Below are 23,635 nucleotides of genomic sequence, written 5' to 3'. Positions count from 1 at the left end.
TTAAAACTGTTTCTGGTTTCAGGGTATATGGACTGGAGAGCTTCTTTTGGCTTCCTTAGGCAGTAGGGACATACTGCACTTCATAAACATAAAACAAGAGAAAATAAAATGTAAACACACAAATGAATAAATGTTACTTTAATAACTTACAGTGAATTCTTTTTTTAAGTGGTTTTTTTTTTTTTTTTTGGTTTTACTTATGTCTATTTGTCTCTGTGTATGTATGCTCAAGAGTGTGCAAATGCCTACAGAAGCCAAAAGACCTTGGATCCCTGAAGCAAAAGTTACAGGCCATTGTGAGCTACCACAGATGGGCACTAGGATCCAAACTCCTGTCCTTGGCAAGAATAGCAAGTGCTCTTATGCACTGAGCCATTTCTCCAGGCTTCTGAATTCTTATTTACTGATGGTGCAGTTAACGTTCCATGGCAGGGAAGACAAGAACTTGGAATATACCTCAGTGGAAGAACATTTGCCTAGTATGTGTGTTAGCATCTAAGTTCAATTTTCAGCTCTAGAAGAAAACAAATACAATAGAAAAATGATTCAGCCATTAAGAGCATGCACTACTCTTACAGACATTCCAGCATCCATATCAGAAGGCTCACAAGCCAGGGGAATCTGACACCCCTGGTTGCTATAAACACCTGCTTATATATATACCAACTTGTATAAACACACTTAGATATAATTAAAAGTAATAAAAAAATAAATATTTTTCTGAAATTCAATAGAGACAGAATGACTGGGTAAGAAGCTTGGGAAAAAATCTCCCTAAAAATCATCAATATATCTAAAATAATAAAACTTGCCATTTCAAGAACTGGAGATAAGCTAAAAGCATAAAATAAATTTCATTTATTCAAAAATATTTTTAAAAAAATTAATGAACCTGAGAAAAAACAATGTCAATCTGAGACATGTTAGTCTGGAACTGGTTTCAGCATGCCTGCAAAGAGTGAAACAAGGTTATTCAGATATTCAGACATGCCACAGGAATCAGGAGTTCTGGTAAGGATGGAACCGCTTTTATTTGGAGCAGACATTGATGATGATGATGATGATGATGATGATGATGATGATGATGATACACACTTGGAGGCTATCAAAAGCAACAATGCCTCAGTGGCATACAACTAGAAAATGTTAACAGGGTAGCCAGTCTGAGGTTGCAATAGTGTTTTGAACAAACAACTGACCTGCAAGTCAGCCAGAAATGTAACAGCAAATTCTTAAGATCAAATCAACTAAAGTCCTAACCCAACTCAGCATAACTCTGGTGTCTGGAAAGGGTAAATGCAGAGCCCTGGGTGCTGTTTATCTTGCTGAACACAAAGATAGAAGTAAAAACAATGTGGGTTTATAAGCTGCCTGAATTTAGAAAGCATTTCCCAAATTACATGTAAATCTATCAGAAAAGGGTGGGGGTCTACAATTCTGTAAGCTCAGACTAGCTTCTTTGTTGGCGTTTCCTAGTTGTTTGCCACTGAGACATTATTGCTTTTGATAGCTTCCAAGTGTGTATTATTTTTTTTTCTGTGTGCCCCAAATAAAAGCAGTTCCATCCTCACCAGAACTCCTAATCCCTGTGGCATGTCTGAATAGCTGAATAACCTTGTTTCATGCTGTCTGTGGAGGCATGCTGAGACCAGCTCCAGAATAACATGTCTCAGACTGGCCTTCTTTCTCAGGTTCAGTTAAAGCCCAAAACCTTGAATAAACAATTGGTTGACCAAAATTAGCTTTCCTTTCCCCAGGGAAATACTTAAGAAGCCCACCTCCAGAAAATTATTTGGGTTTGTCATGGTGACTCATATCCATAAGAGACCCTGTATCAAAATAAATAATTAAAATTTAGGTGTAGCCCAGTGGTAGACAGAACACAGGTTTAGCATGCTCAAGGCCCTAGGCTCAATTTCCAATGATAAAAATATTTTTAAAAAATTTAAGACTTACTCACTTTATGTATATGTACACTGACGCTGTCTTCAGACACACCAGAAGAGGGCATCAGATCTCATTACAGATGATTGTGAGCCACCATGTGGTTGCTGGGAATTGAACTCAGGACCCCTGGAAGAGCAGCCAGTGCTTCTAACTGTGGAGCCATCTCTCCAGACCCATAAAATAATTTTTAAAAGTTCAGTTATCATTAAGTAGAGACATCAACAGCTACACAGAGGAAAAAAATTTACTCACCAGAGAAATTCAACAAATAAACATAAAATATCTGTGGTTGCCATCTATTAAATGAGGGTCCATTACAATTGACAATTGTTGCATATTATCCAAAATATCCAATTTTTAGTGGTGTTTTGTGGCATGTGCCTATTATCTCAGCACATAAGAGGCTGGGGAAGGTGGATTGTTTAGAGTTCAAGGCCATCCTGAGTTACATAGTGAGTACTACGTCATACATAGGTACCTAATAAGACCCAATCTCAATAAAATGTCCAGTTTCAACTCCAAGATAAAGATGTGTGTGTGTGTGTGTGTGTGTGTGTGTGTGTGTGTGTGTGTGTGATGTACACATAAAGGAGGCTATCAATAATAGTTTCTGACCAGTCCCAATGTTGCAGTGGGCAGGAGGGAGGGGTTGAAGGGTGAGTGGGGAACGTCCAGTAGTGAATATGCATTGTTCAAATGAGCACAACAATGATCAGATAAGAGAGAGAGAGAGAGAGAGAGAGAGAGAGAGAGAGAGAGGAGAGGAGAGGAGAGGAGAGGAGAGGAGAGGAGAGGAGAGGAGAGGAGAGGAGAGGAGAGGAGAGGAGAGGAGAGGAGAGGAGAGAAGAGAAGAGAAGAGAAGAGAAGAGAAGAGAAGAGCAAGAGAAGAGAGAGGGGCAGGGAGGAAGGAGGGAGGAGGGGGAGGGGAGGAGGGGAAGGAGGGGAGGAGGGGAGGAGGGGAGGAGGGGAGGAGGGGAGGAGGGGAGGAGGGGAGGAGGGGAGGAGGGAGAGAGGAGAAGAGGAGAAGAGAAGAGAAGAGAAGAGACCGAGCTCGCCAAGTTCATTCTGTGTGTTCTGGCAAGGTCTCAAGTATTGAATTTATCTACCTGAGAGCCAGCAGGTAGGATGCCACACCTTCCCAGCCTGCCCTTCCTGGAGCAGCAGGGACCTGAAGAACCGGTCAGAGTGCCGGAGTCCGGGCTTGCACTGTGACTGCTGAAGCTGAGCCTACAGTGGGAGGACCAGGGTGGCTGAATTCCAGAGCTGACCTTAGGGTTGGACCTGGAAGATTCCCAGGGACCTATGGCTGCAGGGCAGCTGCCAACCTGGCTGCGCTCAGCGAGGGTAAACCCGCGAGACCTGTCCCGCGTGGTGGTCTAGAACCGCAGCCCGCGAGTGGTGCAGGCCCTGTGGCTCTTCTTCCACGGTGAACCACAGCCCTTCCAGACTCTGCTGCCAGGCACCAGCCTCCGCATTAACAGCTACCGAGGTCACCCTTGGCTCTTCAGAGATGCAAGAACGAACGACAGACTCCTGGTTAACCGAACTGAGTTATTTGTGCCATCTCTCAACGTTGATGAGCAGCCTGCTCTGGCCAACATCACGCTGCCGGTATATACGCTGAGAGAGCGTTGCCTTCAGGTTGTGCGAACCCTGGTCAGCCCTGAGAACTACAGGTGACTGGACATTGTCTCCTCACTCTATGACGATTTGGAAGACCATCCCAGTGTGAGGAAAGACCTGGAATGGCTTAGCCAAGAACACATTGAAAATATGTGATTATTAGAAAAGGCGGCCAAAGAAAAATCACTGAAGAACTTCTGATGGTATTGGTGAGTCTTGATCTAGAGATGGAACTGGCCACTTATCCTTTTAAAATAATGTTTATCCTTGTAGCTAAAAGGAAAGCTAACTAGGGATTGGAGGGTAGCTCAGTGGTAGAGCATTTACTAGTCAACGAAGTTTGGGCTCAATCATTTAAAAAGTAATGACATCACAAAATCCCACTTAATATATGCACTTTTTAGAAGCATCAGGAGAAATGTTGCACTTTTGCCTACTAGTAGCTCAAAAAAAATTGATAGGATGTTTGTGTAAGTGAATAGGAAATTTAGTGTAGTTAGGAGAAAGTAGTCACATCTCAATAGATGCAGTGTGGTTAGTAACCTATCCCCTCCTGCTTTGGAAAAACAGACACCCTGAATGTAGAAATGAGAATTTATTTCTGAGGCCCTGGCCCCTATTACATCGGAAGCCTTCAGTTGTTGGGACCCACACAAGCCCATGTTCGGGCGCCAAAAAATGTTGAGGCCTAGGCTGGCCCACTTTGGGCGGCCAAAAATGTTGCGGCCCTCTCCACTCCGTGCTTGGCGGCCACTGTTTCCCGGCCCAAGCTGCCGCTCTGGTCCCCGGGTCGGGGGTTCAGCAAAAGAGAGAGTGAGGACGGACTCAAAGAATGGAGACCAGACAGAGTGTGATTCAATCCTGTTTATTCTTCAGTCTCTCTTCCTAGTCCAAGTCCCAAGTCTTGAGTTCCTAGTTCCTAGTTCCTAGTTGTACTTAATCTTCTCTTCCAAGTGTCTAATGTCTACTCCTACTCCTAGTATCTGAATCTCTGTTACTCCAAATTGTTCCCCAAGTTGTACTCTCTAAAGTGTCTGATTCTCTCTGATCTCTGTCTGATTCTCTGTCTCTTCTCTGATTCTCTGATCTGATCTCTCTTCTGTCTGCCTCTCGCCTTTATATGTCTCACTTCTAAGCCATGCCTCTAAGTCACACCTTTAATCATGCCCTTAGGTCTTGTCTCTAAATCTGATCTCTAAGTCACACTCTTAAGTCATACACCTTTAATCTCACACACCCAAGGAAAGTCCTAGGTATCTAAAGCAAGACGTTATCAGAGTGTGCTCAGCTGTTGTAGGCTATTGTAATCCAAGTCTCCTGTCAGGGTATATGGCTCAAGATGGTTGCAAAGCTGATAGCCGCTTTCTGCTAAAAGTCGGCTCCCAACATTCAGTTAGTGGTGTCAGTGAACAAGCAGAGGATGCTTTCATAGACAGGCTCAGGACGGTGAGCCTCTTTGGTTGGGAAGGGGAAGCTAATTTTAAAAGCACTAAACAAACATCATATAAGAAGCTGTTTTTAATGGAAAGTGTTTTTTTCTCATTGTTCAAGGCTTATGTTTTCTTAGTCCACTCAATTTACAGTAGTTTTCTGTTTCTGTTTGTAAATCAAGATTGGCTTTCCACAGTTACTGAGGTAACAGTGGTAACTTATCTAGACAGAAAGCAGCCATGCTCCTGTATAATTCCAGTCTCATGGACTGTAAATGAATTGTTGTCAACTCTGAGTATTTTTTATTCTTTCCATGGAACTCCACGTGGTTCGGTATTTTTATCAGCAGGATTTGGATACACATTTCTTGTGGCTACAAAGGGGTCAAAGCTAGAAAGAGCATCTTCAGCCCAGTTGCCCTTAACTGTGGGTTTGTAGGGTATTCTGGAATGTTTTACAGTTAAATAAATGTTCATTTCCTTCCCTACAGTCTGGACTTCATGAAGTTTATTTGTTAACTTCATATTTTATTAAATTTACATTTCATCTGTGTGCCCTTTCTAGCATTATAACTTATTTTTCCGAATTGTCATCAGTTTTTCACAAACATCAGTGTTATAGCCCCACTTGTAATTAATGGAATTTCATCGCATTTCCTGGCAGCTGCTACAACTGTTCCTTAACACACCAAAGAAACAGTGTAGAGAGTCTACAGTCTGAGAAAACACAAACATTCCAGTTATACACTCAGACTGCTGGGGTGACTATCAGGTATGACTGGGGATCATACCCAAAACATCCAGTATGATGTGGACCTTATATCCTTATGCTGATGGGTGACAGGCAGAATAATTGTCTGTATAAAAGGAGGGTTAGACATATGTCTACATAGACACAAGTGTACACACACACACACACACACATAAGCAATGTGAACTTGTGTGGATAAATCAGAGAACTGGAACAATGTCTAGATAGTGGGTGAAGGAGAACGATGTGACCGTGGTTATCCCTACTAACAGGAGTGACTTTGTGACTTGTTCAAGTAATGCTATTGCTGGCACACTTTCTCCAGAGAGTCACCTACCCCCTCCACCATAATTACTAGCTAATTACCTGTGGGCTGTGGAACCCCTGGGTCTCATCTGGATTAATGAGATATTTCTCTCCACAGGATAGGAGTCCTGGGATCCCTCTCTCTACCGCATACCTAATGTCAGGCTTTCCACCACCAGGACCACTGAAACAGATGTTAACTTCTCTAGACTGTTTGCCAAAATCTTGCTATTTAAGAGATGTCTCTACTCCATTTGGCCTTATTTTACCTCTTAGAAAAGGCAGCAGGCTACGGTTGGTGAACTCGTCAGTGTATCTGTGTTTATACATGAACTCTGGTTCTTACCACTATACTGCAGTAGCCTTGCAGATTAAACTTCTTTTGTTAACTTCCTCATGTAAAAAGGAAGATACTCATATGTAGAAATAACTGTAAGGAACAGTCAGAGGCGCATGGATAAATGTTAACAGCTTGGCTGGAGGGATGCAGAGTCCTCATTAAGTATTTGCTCTGTTTACACAGTACAAATACTCCTGGCAAGGAACGTTCTAGGAGATCATGATTTAAAAGCTATCTCATAAAATCTGAAAGTTTAAGAGTCAAATAAGCTAGCTCTAACAAAAGCACATGTGTGTGTTCTATAAAAAGAGTTTGGCTGCAACACTGAGTGATCCTTACTTCAATTGGAGATCTAGCTGTCCCTTCAGAGACTATGCTTCTTTCTCAGTTTGAGTTTTCTTCTTGATGTCCATGCAGAAATGAGGCACCAATTAAGAATTTCATCGTGGATAATTGCTGGCAACCAAAGTAGTCCACCAGTTGAGGGTAAGTAGAGTATTAGCCTTTCTCTCATGTAACATCAATTTCTGTGTATCCTCAACAATAGACCCCAAGATAGGGAGTTAAAGGGGGAAAGGGCTTTTATTGGCTTGCTTTGGGGGTTGCTTTACTTTGGGGATTGCTTTTGTTTGGTTTGCTATTAAAGCCGATGTACCCCAGGCTAGTTCCAAACACAGACTCTACATGCAGCTTCCTCTTGAGTGCCAAGATTACAGGCATTAGGTACTAACACAAAACAGAGTGACTTATCAGCTGCTGATCTGATGGCATCACTCCCTTGTATTTTGGACAGGAAAATACCAGTCTGTCCTAGCTCCTTCTGTACTCTCCCAGGTATGGGAAATTTTTTCTAGCATTCTCTTGGTTCCCAACATTTTTCAAGTGTGTAACCTTAGAAACCTTACTTGCCCTGAGACCATTCCCTGTAAAAAAAAAATGATAAGATCTTTGCATGGCTGCTATGGAAACCAGATGTTCAGGGAGCTGTTTGCCCTACACAGTACATGTGAAGGACTCCATAATTGGAAAGTGCTAAAAGCAAAAACAAGGAATGATTACCAGACCTTCAGCAACCACTTCAGGTGACTAGCCCTGTCTTATAGTACAAGAAGAAAAAAAAAAAATCTCAGACAAATAAATGCATGTTGTAGAATAATGCAAGCAATGGTAAATATAATTTATCAAAAGAGAGAAAAGGTTGACCCAACTAAAGACGATGGACTCTGAAGAGATCCAGAAATAAGGCAGAAAAAAGAAGGGAGTGACCCCCATGGGAAGAGCCAAGTTAGGGACAGGGCTGATAAGGATAATTATTGAATGGAGATAGGTGTCACTAAGATCACATACTAAAAACCGTATATAAAGAAAGCAAAGGAGGATTAGCTGCTGTCACAGGATTTCTCGGGATGATGAGATGTTCTAGAGGTAGATGGTTCTGATCTGGTCACATGACTGGTAAGTGCTCTTTTAAAACAGTGAGTTCGTATGGGAGACAGCTCAGCTGTTAATGTGTTTGTTATGCTGCATGTGCGTGAAGACCATAGCTGAGAACCTAACACCCAAAGAGCTAAGAGCAATGTTCATACCTATAATCCCAGCATGAGGAGACAGAAACAGAAGGAACCTCGGGGCTTAATGGCTAGCCAGTCTAGCCAAATTACTGAGCTTGCAAAAAAAAGACAAAACAAACAAACAAACAAACAAACAAAACAAAAAAAAACAAAAAAACAACAACAACAACAAAAAAAACCCAAGTTAGACTGCAACTGGGAAAGACACTGGACAACAACCTCTGGCCTCCCACAGGGTCACACATAAATATGTGCATGAGAACACACACACAATATATATATATATATATATATATATATATATATATATATATATATATACTTTCAAAGAATAAGATTTACAGCTGGGCAGTGGTGGCGCATGCCTTTAATCCCAGCACTTGGGAGGCAGAGGCAGGCATATTTTCTGAGTTCGAGGCCAGCCTGGTCTACAGAGTGAGTTCCAGGACAGCCAGGGCTACACAGAGAAACCCTGTCTCGAAAAACCAAAAAAATAAAAAAAAAAAAAAAGTTACATTCTATGAAATACATCTCAAAAAAGAAAATAGTCGGTGTCCCCACATTTCTGCAGTAAAGACTGGAGAATCAGGAATTTAAAACCAGCCTTTACTACATAGTGGGTTTGAGGCCAACCTGGGCTACATGAAACCCTGATCTCAAAGGGAAAAAAATGAGGCCAGCAAGATGAAGCAGCTAAAAGTGTATCTACCAATCCTGATGACCTGCATTCAATCCCATGGACCCTCACATTCTATTAAAGCAATTCCCACAAGTTGTCCTCAGCATCACACACACACACACACACACACAAACACATACACAAAATAAGTGCAGAGTATATTAATAAGGTTTATTTATTTTATATCATGTGTGTTAGTATTTTGCCTGTATTAGTACGCTAACTACATGGCTTGGTACATGGCTGCAGAGACCAAAAGAAGTTATCAGATCACCTAGAGCTGGAGTTGGGGGTGGTTATAAGCTACCATGTGGGTACTGGGAACTGGTCTAGGGTGCTCTGCAAAAAAAGCATGTGCCCTTAACAGCTGAGCCATCTCTCCAGCCCCCAGGCAATGTATTTTTAAAGAAAGAGACAGACAGACAGACACAGAGAGAGATGGGGGGGGGGCAGATGAAAAGACAAAGAATAATTTGTGTAACATTGAGAGGTAGTTCCATCTTTGTGGATGTGAAATAAGAAGCCAGGGAGAGGCACACAGAAACCTCTAAGATATGTGGAACGTCTGTTTTACAACCTTTACCTGGGTACTGGATGCATCAGAGGTTGAACTTGTTACTTATACTGTACATATTTGTTTATTTATACTTTGGTTTGAATATAAGATTATAATAATGAGAAATATTCTGTAGGAGGTAAAACAAGGTGGGAAGAAATGAAAGCAGAAGGTTCTGGAAAGAATGATAGGACAGTGAGTAGGGACTGGGTGTTCTTCCAGCTTAGGACACTTAGGCAGAGGCCCTCCCACCCATTGCCTTCCTGTCCATTACCAGATCAGAGAACCCTGTGTCCTCAGTTTAGTTTCCAGAGTAGCTGCAGCCTCCCTCTTCCCTCACTGAGCTGGCTTGCTATGCTCTAATATTTGCAGCCACTTTAATAATGGAATTCTCCCAGACAAAGCTTCCCCCAAATATGCCCTTCACCTTATGAATTCCTTACTTTCATTCACCCCATACAACCCACATGGCTGACATTTATTTATGTCTGAGGCTTTTAATAATGAAACAGTGAGCCATAGTGATTTTTATTTTTTATTTTTTTTTTTTTTTGGTTTTTTGAGACAGGGTTTCTCTGTGTAGCCCTGGCTGTCCTGGAACTCACTTTGTAGACCAGGCTGGCCTAGAACTCAGAAATCCGCCTGCCTCTGCCTCCCAAGTGCTGGGATCAAAGGCATGTGCCACCACCGCCCAGCGAGCCATAGTGACTTTAACAAGCCACTCTTGCCTCCTGCCTGTTAACTCTCATGAGGACTGATTAACTGGACCAATGCTACTTCCTAACCAGGGCAGCTGTTTACTAAAAGATGATTAAAGAAGACAAGACGAGAGAAACCATGTGCTATGTATGCATGGAGCCTCATACAGTGGAAAAAAATCTCTCATGCATAACATATTTTAAGCCAGGTTTGGTAGCTCACACTTATAGGACCAGTATTCCAGAAGCTGATGCAGGAAGATGGCCTGGAAACAGTGGCAAGCCTGTACATCAAAACAAAACCCTACTTCAAACAAACAAACACACACACAAACAAAAAAAGACTTAGTCTGGCTCTGATGAGCTGCCTTACAAAATAAGAAGTACAAAATAAAATACTTCTAGTCATGCCAAAGAGTATTCACCAAGTCAACACAGAAACAATGAGACTTCAAAACTTACCAGAAATAAAACCTGAAAAGTCATCCAAAATAATTGGTTTTAATGTCTTTTTTATTTTTATTTTATTTTATTTTATTTATTTATCTGTGTGTTTGTTTGTTTGTTTTGGTAAATTACATCTCCAAACTATGGTTCATACTTGCCAGCTTTCTTCCTCAAAGGTACAGCCTCAGACCTAAAACACAGTATTTAACTTCTTCATCCAAGGGATAATAGGCATGAGATAGCACCGAGGAAAACCAGAAAAGCACTGAGAACATAAGGCACTCAACGCATTTCTACTGAAACAGTGAACAAGTTGATTCACTCATCTGAAATCAACATTCTCCATCCTTAATCAGAAAGTCAGAGGCACCAGTATGAGGATCTACCCATCCTCCACCACATTCTTGATTTCCTCATGGCCATTAGACAATGTTTGACCAGGTGAAACAGGTGAAGGCAAGGACCTACTTGGTGGTGAGCCTGGAAGTAGACCTTGTGAGAACAGAGGAAGAAGAAAAATGTCCACCAGGCACATCCTGACAATGACCTGAGAAACACACAAATTTTCACCAGGCCCTTTGTATCACACTAATCTGACAGTCTCATCCCTCCAACTAGACACAGAGACCATGGTCAACCAGAGCTTCCCTGTGGGCTTCCTCCTGCTGGGCTTCTCCGAACACCCACACCTGGAAAAGGTTCTCTTCGTGGTTGTCCTGTGCTCCTACCTCCTCACCCTCCTAGGAAACACACTCATCCTCCTGCTGTCCACACTGGACCCCAGGCTCCACTCTCCAATGTACTTCTTCCTCTCTAATCTCTCCTTCTTGGACCTCTGCTTCACCACAACCTGTGTTCCCCAGATGCTGCTCAACCTCTGGGGCTCCACAAAGACTATCAGCTTCCTGGGATGCTCTGTCCAGCTATTCATTTTCATGGTCCTGGGGACAACAGAGTGCATCCTCCTAACAGTGATGGCCTTTGACCGCTATGTGGCTGTCTGCCAGCCCCTGCACTATGCCACCATCATCCACCCTCGCCTATGTCAGCAGTTGGCAGGTATATCCTGGGCTATTGGTTTGATCCAATCCATAGTTCAGATACCACCCACCCTCCGTCTGCCCTTCTGTCCACATAGGCAGATAGATGACTTTTTGTGTGAAGTTCCATCTCTAATACGACTCTCTTGTGGGGACACCACCTATAATGAGATTCAGTTGGCAGTTGCGGGTGTCATCTTTCTGCTTGTACCTCTGAGCCTCATCCTTGTCTCTTATGGTGCCATTGCCAGGGCAGTGCTGAAAACTAACTCTTCAAAAGGGCGCAGGAAAGCTTTTGGGACCTGCTCGTCCCACCTCATTGTGGTCACTCTCTTCTACAGCTCAGTCATTGCTGTCTATCTGCAGCCAAAAAATCCCTATGCCCAAGAGAGGGGCAAGTTCTTTGGTCTCTTCTATGCAGTGGGCACCCCTACACTCAACCCTCTTGTATATACCCTGAGGAACAAGGAGGTAAAGAAGGCATTCTGGAGGCTGCTGGGGAAGGATGCAGACTCTGGGGAAAGCTAAGGGCAAAATACTTGTGTGCTTTCTAAATTTAAAAGTTTCTTCATGATATGTATGCTATATTTATATATGTGTGCATATATATATGTGTGTGTGTGTATATATTATGTATGTATATATATTAAAAGACTTGATAGAAAGATGTGTGAGGACTTGGAGGGAAGGAACCTGGGAGGGGCTAGAGGGAGAAAAGAAATGTAGGGAAAAAGTGGCAACAATTCTATTTCAATTAAAATATATTTTGGGGGCTGGAGGGATGGCTCAGTGGTTAAGAACATGGTCTGTTCTTCCAAAGGTCTTGAGTTAAATTCCCAGCAACCACATGATGGCTTACAACCATCTATAATGGGATGTGATTCCTCTTTTGTCATGCAGGCATACATGCAAATAGAGTACTAGTATACATGAAAAAATTATATATATATATATATATATATATATATATATATATATATATATATGAAAAAAGTTTACAATGTTAAACTCTCAAGGCCACATACCTGAGTCACAGTTCAGTGTGACTATGAAAAGAGAGATAAGAAGAGGAGAGAAATACAAACATCTACTCTTGATATTTCCTGTTTTCCATTGTCTTTGTTTCTATACATTCTCAAACTCTTTCATGGTTGTTTCTGGATATATCTTCTCTCCCCAGTTGTTATGTCTGTGTATGGGAGGCATATATCTATGTGTGCAAAGCAAGCAAAGGCTTAGGTTATGGCAAATCTGAGATTTGGAAGATTCCCTTTGTTCCTCTTACAATGTGAGAGAAAGTGATAATCTAGGAACTTCTTAGTCTTTGTCTGTTTATCGTCTATCTATCTATCTATCTATCTATCTATCTATCTATCATCTATTCATCATTTATCTATCTCTATCTATCTATCTATCTATCTATCTATCTATCATATATCTATCTTCTATCATCTATCCAGCAACTCTTTCATTCTTTCTGACTATCTATCTCATCTATCTATCCATCATTTATCTCTATTTACCTATCTATCTATCTATCTATCTATCTATCTATCTATCTGACTATCTTCGTCTTGCAGAGTCATGAGACATTTCCTCGTAGCCTCCAGTTCTGGCAGAGAATGAGGCATTCTGTCTCATAACATTAGCTATAGCAACATAATATGAGAGCTGCCTGTAGGCAGGAAATGTTTCTCCACGATATTTGATTGTGAAATGCCGCCTTGCCCCACACCCATCCTATATGCTCACGTGTTTGACCATTAGGTCCACCAGTAATGGTACTCTCTTGGAAAGCTATGGAATGTTTAGGAATTGGAGCCTGGCTGGAGAAAATGAGTCATTGAGGCAGGCCTTGGGGTTTTATAGCATGGCCCTGCTTGCATCCACTTCCTGCTTCTTGACTGCCAATTCAGTGTAGCTCTGGTGTTCACACCCCTCCTACCATGTTTTTCTACCATAATGGACTGCATCCCATGAATCTATAAGCCAAAATAAATGCCTCATTCCTTATGATGCTTTGTGTCTGGTTTTTGGTCCTAGCAACAACAAAAGTCACTACAATTGAAATAGGATAGACAGACTGAGAAAATGAGAGACATGGAAAAGAAAAAAGTCCCCATCCCAGGATACAGTATAAGCCTTTTCCAGCTGAGAAGCCAAGAATTTGAGCACAGTTAACATGTGTTATGGAGGCTGCTTACATAAAGACAGAATTCTTTTCCATATAGAAGTTTCAAATAAAAATGTTAAAATAGCAATGAATCCTGGCTTAAAGACTAAGCAAACACTACCTTCAGGAAGAATCTCTTTCATTCCCCAGCTGTAAACCTCCAACTATCATTACTCTTACTAAATTATCAAACCTCTTACTAAAACCTCCATTTAGCATTAAAAAAAAAAAAAAAAAAAAAATGTTTTAAGTCACTAACAACCCTTGTCACTTCATCTTATTAGGTTGTAATCCCACGCAAGACACCCTAGGAGTGAACCTATAATCCCATTTACTGAAAACAGGGGGAAATATTCTTAGAAACCTTTGAGATGTATTTGAGAGCTGCCAAAAATAATAGCAAGTATTGAGAAACTAAAGTACAACTCTCTCGTGAAGTCCACACACCCATTTTCAGTGGGCTCCACTGGCTCTGAGTACCTCTCTGTCTCTAATGCTAAAGTCTATAGGGAGGTTCCTCCTAACAGTATCAAACTCTGCTTCACATTGGCTCACGCTGAAATTCTTTTCTTTGGAAAACGCATCCCATCTTCACTTGTGTGGAAGTCAGCGAAAGATCTCCTTGGGCTGCTGTAAGAAGCAGCCTAGAGCTACATCCCTGGCTCATACCCATTGCTCCCAATAATACAGTGAAGTGTCTCAACACTATTGCCATCATACAATCCTTTTGAATCAACATCATCCCTTTTAGTGTATCTAAATAATAAACTGGGGTGGGAGGGGTACATTTGAAATACAAACAAATAAAATAATAACTAAAGATGAATAATAAACTGTCTACTGTTAAAGTTCATTTATATCTATATAATGCTTGTTGAATGAAAGAGACACATTGTCTCCAGAGGTGTAGCCACAGGTCAGATGCCCATGCTTCTGTAAATAAACTCTCACCTACATTATTATAAACAAACCTAATTAGTAACTCACTGGGTCACACACAAAATGACATGAAAATAGAAGGAGAAAAGAGAACAGTGGGGGATAAACAGGACAAGAGAAGATGATAGAAGATGAATATAATCAAAATATAGTGTGTGTGTGTGTGTGTGTGTGTGTGTGTGTGTACATTTGATAATGGAACTCAATGTACCAATACATGACAACAAAAAAAACATTTTAAAAACCTAAATACTTGATTTATGTAACCTATACCTCAATTTGAACAAAGAAATAAGACATAAAATACAATACTTATGTATTGAGAGGGTTCAAGCAAGGCTTAAAAGAAATCAAGTGGGGATGGAGAGATGCCTCAGTGGTTAAGAGCACTGACTGCTCTTCCAAAGGTCCTGAGTTCAATTTCCAGAAACCACACGATGGCTCACAACCATTTGTAATGGGATCTGATGCCCTCTTCTGGTAATGTCTAAAGACAGCTTATATGTATGTGTATATATATATATATATATATATATATATATATATATATATATATATAAAATTTCTTGCCGGGCGGTGGTGGCACACGCCTTTAATCCCAGCACTTGGGAGGCAGAGGCAGGTGGATTTCTGAGTTCGAGGCCAGCCTGGTCTACAGAGTGAGTTCCAGGACAGCCAGGGCTGCACAGAAAAACCCTGTCTCGAAAAACAAAAAAACAAACAAAAAAAATTCTCTTTAAAAAGAGAGAGAGAGGTCAAGAGGACATCATAGATAAGATAATCTCATTATTCCTCCTGGAGACACTAAGAAGCAAAGGTGACCTTATCACCACGGAATACTCTAATGGAATGTTGTTGTCGATTTGATCTTAATCATCATTATCAACAGTGGTTAATTAATCATCAGTGGGCAGAGGCACCAGAGTCCTAGGAGAACTAATAAACAAGTCCCTATGGGATGAGGGTCCAGGGATCCCTCCTGTCTATCTCCAGTGCCAGAGAAAGGGAAGGTAACATCCTGACTTTAGCAGAACAATGGTGGTGAGGGCCAGATGCTGGAAGCAGCCTCTTGTGGTTCAAGGTTCAGCATTATTGCATTCTCCTGAAAAATTATTTTGCCTGAATGTGTGTTTCTTCACCTGAAATTAAAGAGAAAATGCAGAACTCATATCCAGATAATGCCACTGATTCGGAGTGCTTTGGGAAGCTCAGAATGGCATTCTCATCCACAGTATCCTGAGCCCTAACCCCAGTGCTGTCAAAGGGCACAAGCCATCAATTTGCTTTTAATTTTCATGGTGTGAAGATCAAGTGGAGGCTCCATTCAGGCCAGAAGGTCCTCATCATGGGGAACCCTCACCTCCCAAGGAGTGAGAAGACTCTCCCCTGACCAAGGTAAGTCCTGGGATTTTTCTTCTGTAGCCCAGCAAAATCCCCCATGTTTTAAAGAGTGGAGCTGTATCTGGCACACGTTATATTATCCTGAACAAATTATTTAACCTGTCTGTGTTTCTCTTCATCTGCAAACAAAGGTAGAATGCAGCCATTGTACCTGGGTTACACAATGGATACAGAGTGCTTGAGTACCAGAAAGGAAGTCAAGCAGGGCTCAGAATCCATGCCTGACCTTCATGGCTGTGTAATGTTGAGTAAGGTGTTTCAATACTCTGGTACCATGCCTCGTAAAAAGAGAATAATGTTAATGAATATTCTAGAAATGTAGCATGGGGCCAGATGTACAGAAAGTTCTCAGCAGAGACATGATGTAGACACCAACAAGGGCAGATATGGCAACCCATTTTCTGTACCTTCTAGTACATGCCTAGGTCTTTGGTGATCAAAAAGAGGAACAGCCAGGCAGTGGGGACACGGGCCTTTAATCCCAGCACCAGAGAGCAGAGGCAAGTAGATCTCTGCAAGCTTAGTCTACAGAGCAAGTTCCAGAACAGCCAAGACTACACAGAGAAAATCTGTCTTGAGAGAGAGAGAGAGAGAGAGAGAGAGAGAGAGAGAGAGAGAGAGAGAGAGTCGACAGAAGGACAAAGAATGAATCCATGGAAATAACTGGAAGACTGTCAAGTAATATTTGAATTTTGATGTCTCAGAATTAGATTGGACAAAGAGGGTTGGGGAGTTTTGAATCATAGCACAAAAAACAACAGAAAGATAGTCAAAGGATGATGGGCATTGAGGATCTTGAAAAATAATAAACTCAAAGTGACCAGGACAGTAGGAAAACCAGAGACACAGGAAGGATATTGAAGCGTTCACAGCTAAGAAGCCCTTGAATTGCTTTTTAGTAACACAAGAGGTGCTAAAGACAGCATAGGAACTTAAGATAAATAATCTAAATAAGAGTGATTGCCTCTTAAGGGGTAGGAAGTGAGTGTGACCAGGAGAGACATGCAAATGGCTTCTAAGCCTTTTGCAGAAATTATTAACAACAAAGCACTTAATATTGGAAGGCGGTCTTCCCTCAGAGAGAAAACAAGAAAGGTCTTCTTTCTTTCAGAGAGAGAAAAAAAATGGGAGGAAAAGAAAAAGGCAGAAGGGGATTCAGAGTTAAGCTGGAGGAGGAAAGATGGTACAGAACCTCCAAGCACACAAGAGGGCACCTGTGAGGAGACACAGTCCACCCATCCCCTCTGCAGGCCCCACCCATCAGCCTGCAGGAATCCTGCCTCTCAGCTGTCACAGCGACTGTCACTGCCAGACAACTCCAAGGTGAGCTTAGTGCCCCAGATACACTCTTTTAGAACAGTAGCATCACCTCCTGCAGGATACAACACTGTTCTCTACAGCCCTGTCTCTCCCCCACTCAGTAAATGTACCTTATGTCTTTCAGTTCTGGATTCTTCTGATGATGTTTGGGTTTTTCAAAGACAACAGACGGCTCACCTTTGCAGCCTATGAGCTCTGACACATGGTCTGTTGACATTGCCCAATATTAAAAAAAAAAAAAAAAATTCCTTAGCTTAGTGACTTACCAAGGGTTACTTTAAACAGTGTGCTTTAAACAGTGTGGTATGTGAATTTTGAGCTAAATATGGTACTATGCACCCCCCCCCCCAAAAAAAAAAAGTCCTATTGGCCTGGTTGCTGTTTTGGTTTTGTTGTGGTTGTTGTTTGTCAACTTAACACAAGATGGAGTTATCTAGCAAGAGAAACCTCAATTGAGAAAATATCACCATTATCTTGCCTATAGTGAAGTCTCTAAGGCATTTCCTTGATTAATTAGGGAAAGGTATAGCCTACTGTGAGTGGTACTATCCCTAGGTAGGTGGATTGTATAAGAAAGCAGGTGAAAGAAAAAAAAACATGAAAAGCAAAGCGATAAGTAGGACTCCTCCATGGTCTCGTCTTCAGTTCCTATCTTGACTTCCCTCAGTGATGAAAAACAGCCTGAGAGCTATGAGCTGAAGTAAACCCTGTTCTCCTCAAGCTGCTTTTGGTCATGTGTTTTACAACAGTCCAAAAAAAAAAAAAAAAAAAAAAAAAAAAAAAAAAAAAAAAAAAACCACTTCTGAAGGTATTGGAACAATGGACAACTTTGAAATGTGGGGTGTTCATGAGGCACTATATCAATTATAAGTTCTTGGAATTCATTTCCTCTATATTTTGTTTCAGAGGCCACATTGTTGCAGGGTCTTGGTGCCAGTGACTTGCTCTCAATGACTCAGAATGAAAATGATACTCAGGGAATATAGCATAAGTGAAAATATTTCTTTAAATGGTGAATCTTTTAAAAAGTTACATGTGTACTTTTAGAACCACTCTGGTAGCTTTTATGAATATATAAACTTACTTCAAAATAAAATACTTGAAAAATGTATCTGAGTCATATTAACTAATAATTATGCAAAACCAAAACCCTACTTTGTATGTCTCATATTTCAGCATTATGGTGCTGAGGTAGGGGGATCTCAAGTTCAAGTCCATTCAGGACTACATAGTCCTGCATGTATTTGTATCAGTCTCAGTAATGTAGCCATACCCTGGCTTTGAAAGAAGAAAGGAGGGAAGAGAGGGGGAGGTGAGAGAAGGACTTCAGTATCCTGCGACAAAATTTTGCCCTGTATCAAAAGAGAAAAATAATTAAATTAACCTACTTCAGACTTTCACTAGCAAACTGCATGGGGTTTGGTCATTTTTTGCTTTATTTTGCGAGGCAAGGCCTCACTCTGAAGCCCAGGCTGTCTCAAACTCACAGGTCCTCCAGCCTAAGATAGCCCAATGCCTGGATTGTATCTTCTCTATTTTTTTCTTTTCAACTTTCGAAAACAATTTTTATTGCTTTTAATTCTATGTGTGTGTTTGTGAGTGTGCACACATGTACACAGGTGACTGAGGAAGCCAGTGGTGTCAGATCCCCTGGAACAGGAAGTATGGGTAGTTGTGAGCTGGCCAACATAGGTGTTGGCAACTGAACTCAAATTTTCTGTGAGAATAGTTTGTGCTCTTAACCACTTAGTCATCTTCCAGCCCTAGGATTCTATGTTCTTATGGAATTATGTCATTACAGTATTGTAAGGTTAATACTTCTTTCTGAAAAGAATTTCCACATACATATAATGAAAAAGGGTTTTCTCTTAGAGGGAAAATATTTGTTTCAATTTTATGAGCCATAAAGATTGTTTTGATTTAATTTTAATTTTGTTTTATGTGTATGGGCATTTTGCCTGTATGTACGTCTGTGTGTCACTTGCACACCTGAAAGATCCAGGACAGCAGTTACTGTGGGCCCCCATGTGGGTGCCGAGAAGCAAACTCAGGTCCTCTGGAAAAATAGTCAGCACTCGTAACCACTGAGCCATCTGTCCAGCCCCATAAGCTTTGTTTTCAAACAAGAATCCGAATTGAGCTCACTGGAGATTGCAGCATTTTGTTAGTGAGAATATCTCATCCATAGACCTAGTTTTAATCTCTCATCTAATCTTCTCCAAATGCTATCAGGAAGTTAGATGAATCTGAACTAATATTTGTCATCATATGATCAATCAGCCACAAAATTCATTATTATTCCTACCACACAGAAGGAACAACTTCAACAGTAGGCCAGTGTTCAGACCATAACATATGCTTAGCAAATGTTTGTTGTGATCATAAAAATTAATGAGTGAATACATGTTTTTTATCAGCCTCTTTTTCTCTTAACGAAGGAACCAGAGGTTCAAGTTTAGGATCCGCCTGTTCCTGGTTTCCTTGTGACCACTAGACATTTGACAGAAGCAATTAGAGAAGACCAGGAGCTGTGGGAGAAAACAAGGAGCTGTTGGGTGGTGTGCTCAAGAAGAGAGAGAGGAAGGGGCAGAAGTGTCCCATAGCAGGACTTCAGGACACATTGAGTCATGATGATGAGACAATACCTCCAGCTGGATTCATAGCAGAAATGGACTATGGTCAACCAGAGCTCCCCCGTGGGCTTCCTCCTGCTGGGCTTCTCCGAACACCCACACCTGGAAAAGGTTCTCTTTGTGGTTGTCCTGTGCTCCTACCTCCTCACTCTCCTAGGAAACACACTCATCCTCCTGCTGTCCACACTGGACCCCAGGCTCCACTCTCCAATGTACTTCTTCCTCTCTAATCTCTCCTTCTTGGACCTCTGCTTCACCACAACCTGTGTCCCCCAGATGCTGCTCAACCTCTGGGGCCCCACAAAGACCATCAGCTTCCTGGGATGCTCTGTCCAGCTCTTCATCTTCCTATCCCTGGGGACAACAGAGTGCATCCTCCTGACAGTGATGGCCTTTGACCGCTATGTGGCTGTCTGCCAGCCCCTGCACTATGCCACCATCATCCACCCTCGCCTGTGCTGGAAGCTGGCAGGTGTGGCCTGGATGATGGGACTGCTTCAATCCATAGTCCAGACACCTCCTACACTCCGTCTGCCCTTCTGTCCCCATAGGCAAATAGACGACTTTCTGTGTGAAGTCCCATCTCTGATTCGACTGTCCTGTGGAGACACCACTTTTAATGAGATTCAGTTGGCTGTGTCCAGTGTTATTCTCGTGGTTGTGCCTCTGAGCCTCATCCTTATCTCCTACGGTGCCATTGCCAGGGCAGTGCTGAGGATAAACTCTGCTGAAGCATGGAAAAAGGCTTTTGGGACCTGCTCGTCCCACCTCATTGTGGTCACTCTCTTCTACAGCTCAGTCATCGCTGTCTATCTGCAACCCAAAAATCCCTATGCCCAGGAGAGGGGCAAGTTTTTTGGTCTTTTCTATGCAGTGGGCACTCCCACACTGAACCCTCTCATTTATACCCTGAGGAACAAGGAGGTAAAGAAAGCATTTTGGAGGATGCTGGGGAAGGATGCAGACTCCGAAAATACCTAAGAGAGAAATAGTCATAGCAGAAGGATTGCTGTAAGTTCAAGGCCAGATTGGTAGACACACTGAGACTTGAACAAAACTGGGGAGATACTGGTAATTGAAATTCAAATGACTGATATATTCAAGAAAAATGCTACAGTGACAATGAGGATCTAATTATGGTCTCGCTTTGACTTTAGTTATGCATATGTCACACCAAGATGTACAACTAGTACACAACAGTGAAGAATGTTGTCACCATGTGGCTTAATCATTCCATTGGTTTGGCAAAACCCTATCAATGGTAAGCATTTCTTGCCTCAAAGACATTAGATACCCCACAGTCAGGAGCTTTGTCTCTAACAGGGACATAGTCTCTACAGTGGAGAGCAGGCCTGGAACATTCCCTAATAGATATTTTTCTTGCAACTATAAGATTACCTTGACCAAGAACTCTAGAGGCTAAGAATTCCTTCCAACCACTGACAGCCCACTTCAGTGACAGATCCACTTCATACTCTAGAGTCTGGTGGATCTCATGTGCAAAGCAGCAGTACACAGGTACGAGAGCCCTTTTCTGCTCAAGTCACTCATCAGTAAGTGGTTCTGGGGAGAAAAAAGTCAATCACTGAAATTTGCGTCCCCTGTGTCAGAATGAACACAGAATTTGTCCTTACTTTGAAGAGATACCATTCAATGGTTTAGACTACAGACTTTTAACACTCTCAAATGTGTGAGGAGCCCTGGATACTTTTGGGTTTTATGTCCCACTCTCTGAGCTGTTACATTAAAGCCCCCAGTACACTTACCCTCCTGGCTGACTCTACTTAATCAACACAATCTCAATCAATAACACTGATGGTTGAATTTTCTGGAAGTCTACAAAACAGTTGTTAAACTTGGCCATAATTAAAGATTAAATTAGACAATTATCAGTAGCAGCCAATACTTTGAAACTCCTATGAAAATACTCTATGTGGAAAATTCTACAAACAAACGATGAAAATCTTGATACAAAATACTTTGTATAACATTTTCAGGCATTTCACACCCTGGTGGGAATGTTCTGAAGCTATAAATAGGCTGTTTATCAATGAGTCTTATTAAAATAGGTCTTGATATGCTATTTCTAATTTCATTCTTAAAAATTGAAATACAATGTTTGAAGACCTTTTTTAGTAATACTGTGTATCTTAGGTATTATTTATTTAAAATCAAATTTAGGTAATGAGTTTGTGCTACATGTATTTTAAAGCATGTTGAATCGATGGATGGGCTGAAATACTTTTCTAACATTAGAAGAGCTAATTTTGTGTGGCTCTTAAACTATTTAGACTAATGGACTATTGAAAACTACTTTCTGAATTTTAAAAAATTTGTTTTTTTTTAAAATCATGTGATCCGGTCTTGTCGTATAGGTGTGTTCATGTGTGTGCATGCATGTGTGTGTGCATGCATGCATGCATGTGTCTGCACGTGTGTAGGGAATCTCTTGAAGTCATATTTTCTGTGAATGTGTACTTTTTACATTTTAAAATTTATTTGATATATATGTGAGAGCACTTGGATGCATATATGTGTAGATGTTTGTGCAGGAGTCCTAAGAGGCCAGAAGAAAACGTTACATGTTCTGAAATTGGAGTTACAGGCAGTTGTGAACTGTGTTGTATGGTCTAGGAACTTCTTCTTGGTACTCTACAAGATCAATAAGCATGCCTAACTACTGAGCAATCTCTCTAACTCCATATATTTTTAAATATTTCATGTGACTCTTCATCAATATTTCTAAACATTCCTAGAATTTTATTACAGGCAAGTATTACCTTTTTCATATTCTGAAAAATATGTTAAAAAATACTCGTGAGAATGTGATCATAACCAAGTTCACAAGTTTGACCAATTTTTCCTTTCATAGATGGTCATTACTATCATGTACCTACAACTAATATTGTCTTCCTCATATAGATCTTGTTATACTTATATTGTTATGATGTTCTTTTTCATCCTCATTTATGCCTATGCCTCATGCTGTTTTATCAGAGACAATCATGACTCTGTCCTAGAGGAGGAAAAGAATTTTTATAAGAGGCTGGAAAAATGGCTCAGCAGCTAAAAGTACTTGCTCTTCCAGAGGTCTCAAGTTCTGTTTCACACACACATCAGGCAGCTCACAGCCTCCTGTAACTCTGTCTCCAGAAGATCCTGAACCCTCTTCTGGCCTCTGTGGGCATCCCCCTTGCACAACATACAACATTTTAACATTACTTAAAAGAAGAGAATTATCACTATAAATACGTTCACACAACATTAAAAAAGTTTATTTATACAAACTCATATTGAAATAAACTATATTAAAACAAAGATAATATTTAAACTCATAATTTTTCAGTTGTTTTACTTCATGTTCTATAACTATTCACATCCATGACTTCTAGATGATAAAATATTATACCATGCACTGACAACAGTGTGTAACTGTGCATTTCTTTCCAACTCTAGGTTTACTCGTTTTGGTTGGTTGGTTGGTTGGTTGGTTGGTTGGTTGGTTTCTTCAGACAAAGTCTTAGCTATCCTGGAACTTCTTAAGTAGACCAGTCTGGCCTGGAACTAACAGAGATCCACCTGCCTCTGCCTGAGTAAAGATGTACTCCACCATAGTACCGCCATATTGATAGTTTAAAATTGGCCACACTATACCACAGACAGGTAATCTGTGCATACCTTTAATATAAGCATTAGAAAGACTTGAAAGTTTCCAGTCATCTTTGGATACATAAGGAGACTCTGTCTGTATAAACTAGGAAGTGAAGGAGAGTGGAAAGGA

The 23,635-nt window shown here is 41.1% G+C and overlaps 2 protein-coding genes across 5 annotated transcripts; both read left to right on the top strand.

Annotated features, from left to right (window-relative positions):
* Nucleotides 1-3,724: 3,724 nt before the first annotated feature.
* On the top strand, nt 3,725-12,324 carry LOC117724623 (olfactory receptor 2H1-like). Its single transcript, XM_034524544.2, has 3 exons — nt 3,725-3,779; nt 6,815-6,883; nt 10,571-12,324. Exon 3 carries the CDS (start codon nt 10,978-10,980, stop codon nt 11,914-11,916), a length of 939 nt encoding a protein of 312 aa, XP_034380435.1. The 5' UTR covers nt 3,725-3,779; nt 6,815-6,883; nt 10,571-10,977; the 3' UTR covers nt 11,917-12,324.
* On the top strand, nt 3,733-23,255 carry LOC117724613 (olfactory receptor 2H1). Of its 4 annotated transcripts, none has more exons than XM_076916880.1 (5): nt 3,733-3,779; nt 6,815-6,883; nt 15,652-15,895; nt 17,013-17,224; nt 19,660-23,255. In XM_076916880.1, exon 5 carries the CDS (start codon nt 19,897-19,899, stop codon nt 20,833-20,835), a length of 939 nt encoding a protein of 312 aa, XP_076772995.1. In that variant the 5' UTR covers nt 3,733-3,779; nt 6,815-6,883; nt 15,652-15,895; nt 17,013-17,224; nt 19,660-19,896; the 3' UTR covers nt 20,836-23,255. The 4 variants fall into 4 exon arrangements, with proteins under 4 accessions (XP_076772995.1, XP_076772996.1, XP_076772998.1 ...); XM_076916881.1 differs by having other exon boundaries at nt 19,639-23,255; XM_076916883.1 differs by lacking the exon at nt 17,013-17,224.
* Nucleotides 23,256-23,635: the final 380 nt, after the last annotated feature.

This window comes from Arvicanthis niloticus, chromosome 20 (assembly GCF_011762505.2).
Source record: "Arvicanthis niloticus isolate mArvNil1 chromosome 20, mArvNil1.pat.X, whole genome shotgun sequence".
Lineage (NCBI taxonomy): Eukaryota > Metazoa > Chordata > Mammalia > Rodentia > Muridae > Arvicanthis > Arvicanthis niloticus.
Note: the sequence above shows the minus strand (reverse complement) of the source record. Positions and strands in the feature narration are given on the sequence as shown.

Excerpts from the sequence above, each read along its gene's own strand:
- LOC117724613 (XM_076916883.1), top strand. The coding sequence starts at position 19,897 with ATGGTCAACCAGAGCTCCCCCGTGGGCTTCCTCCTGCTGGGCTTCTCC.
- LOC117724623 (XM_034524544.2), top strand. The coding sequence starts at position 10,978 with ATGGTCAACCAGAGCTTCCCTGTGGGCTTCCTCCTGCTGGGCTTCTCC.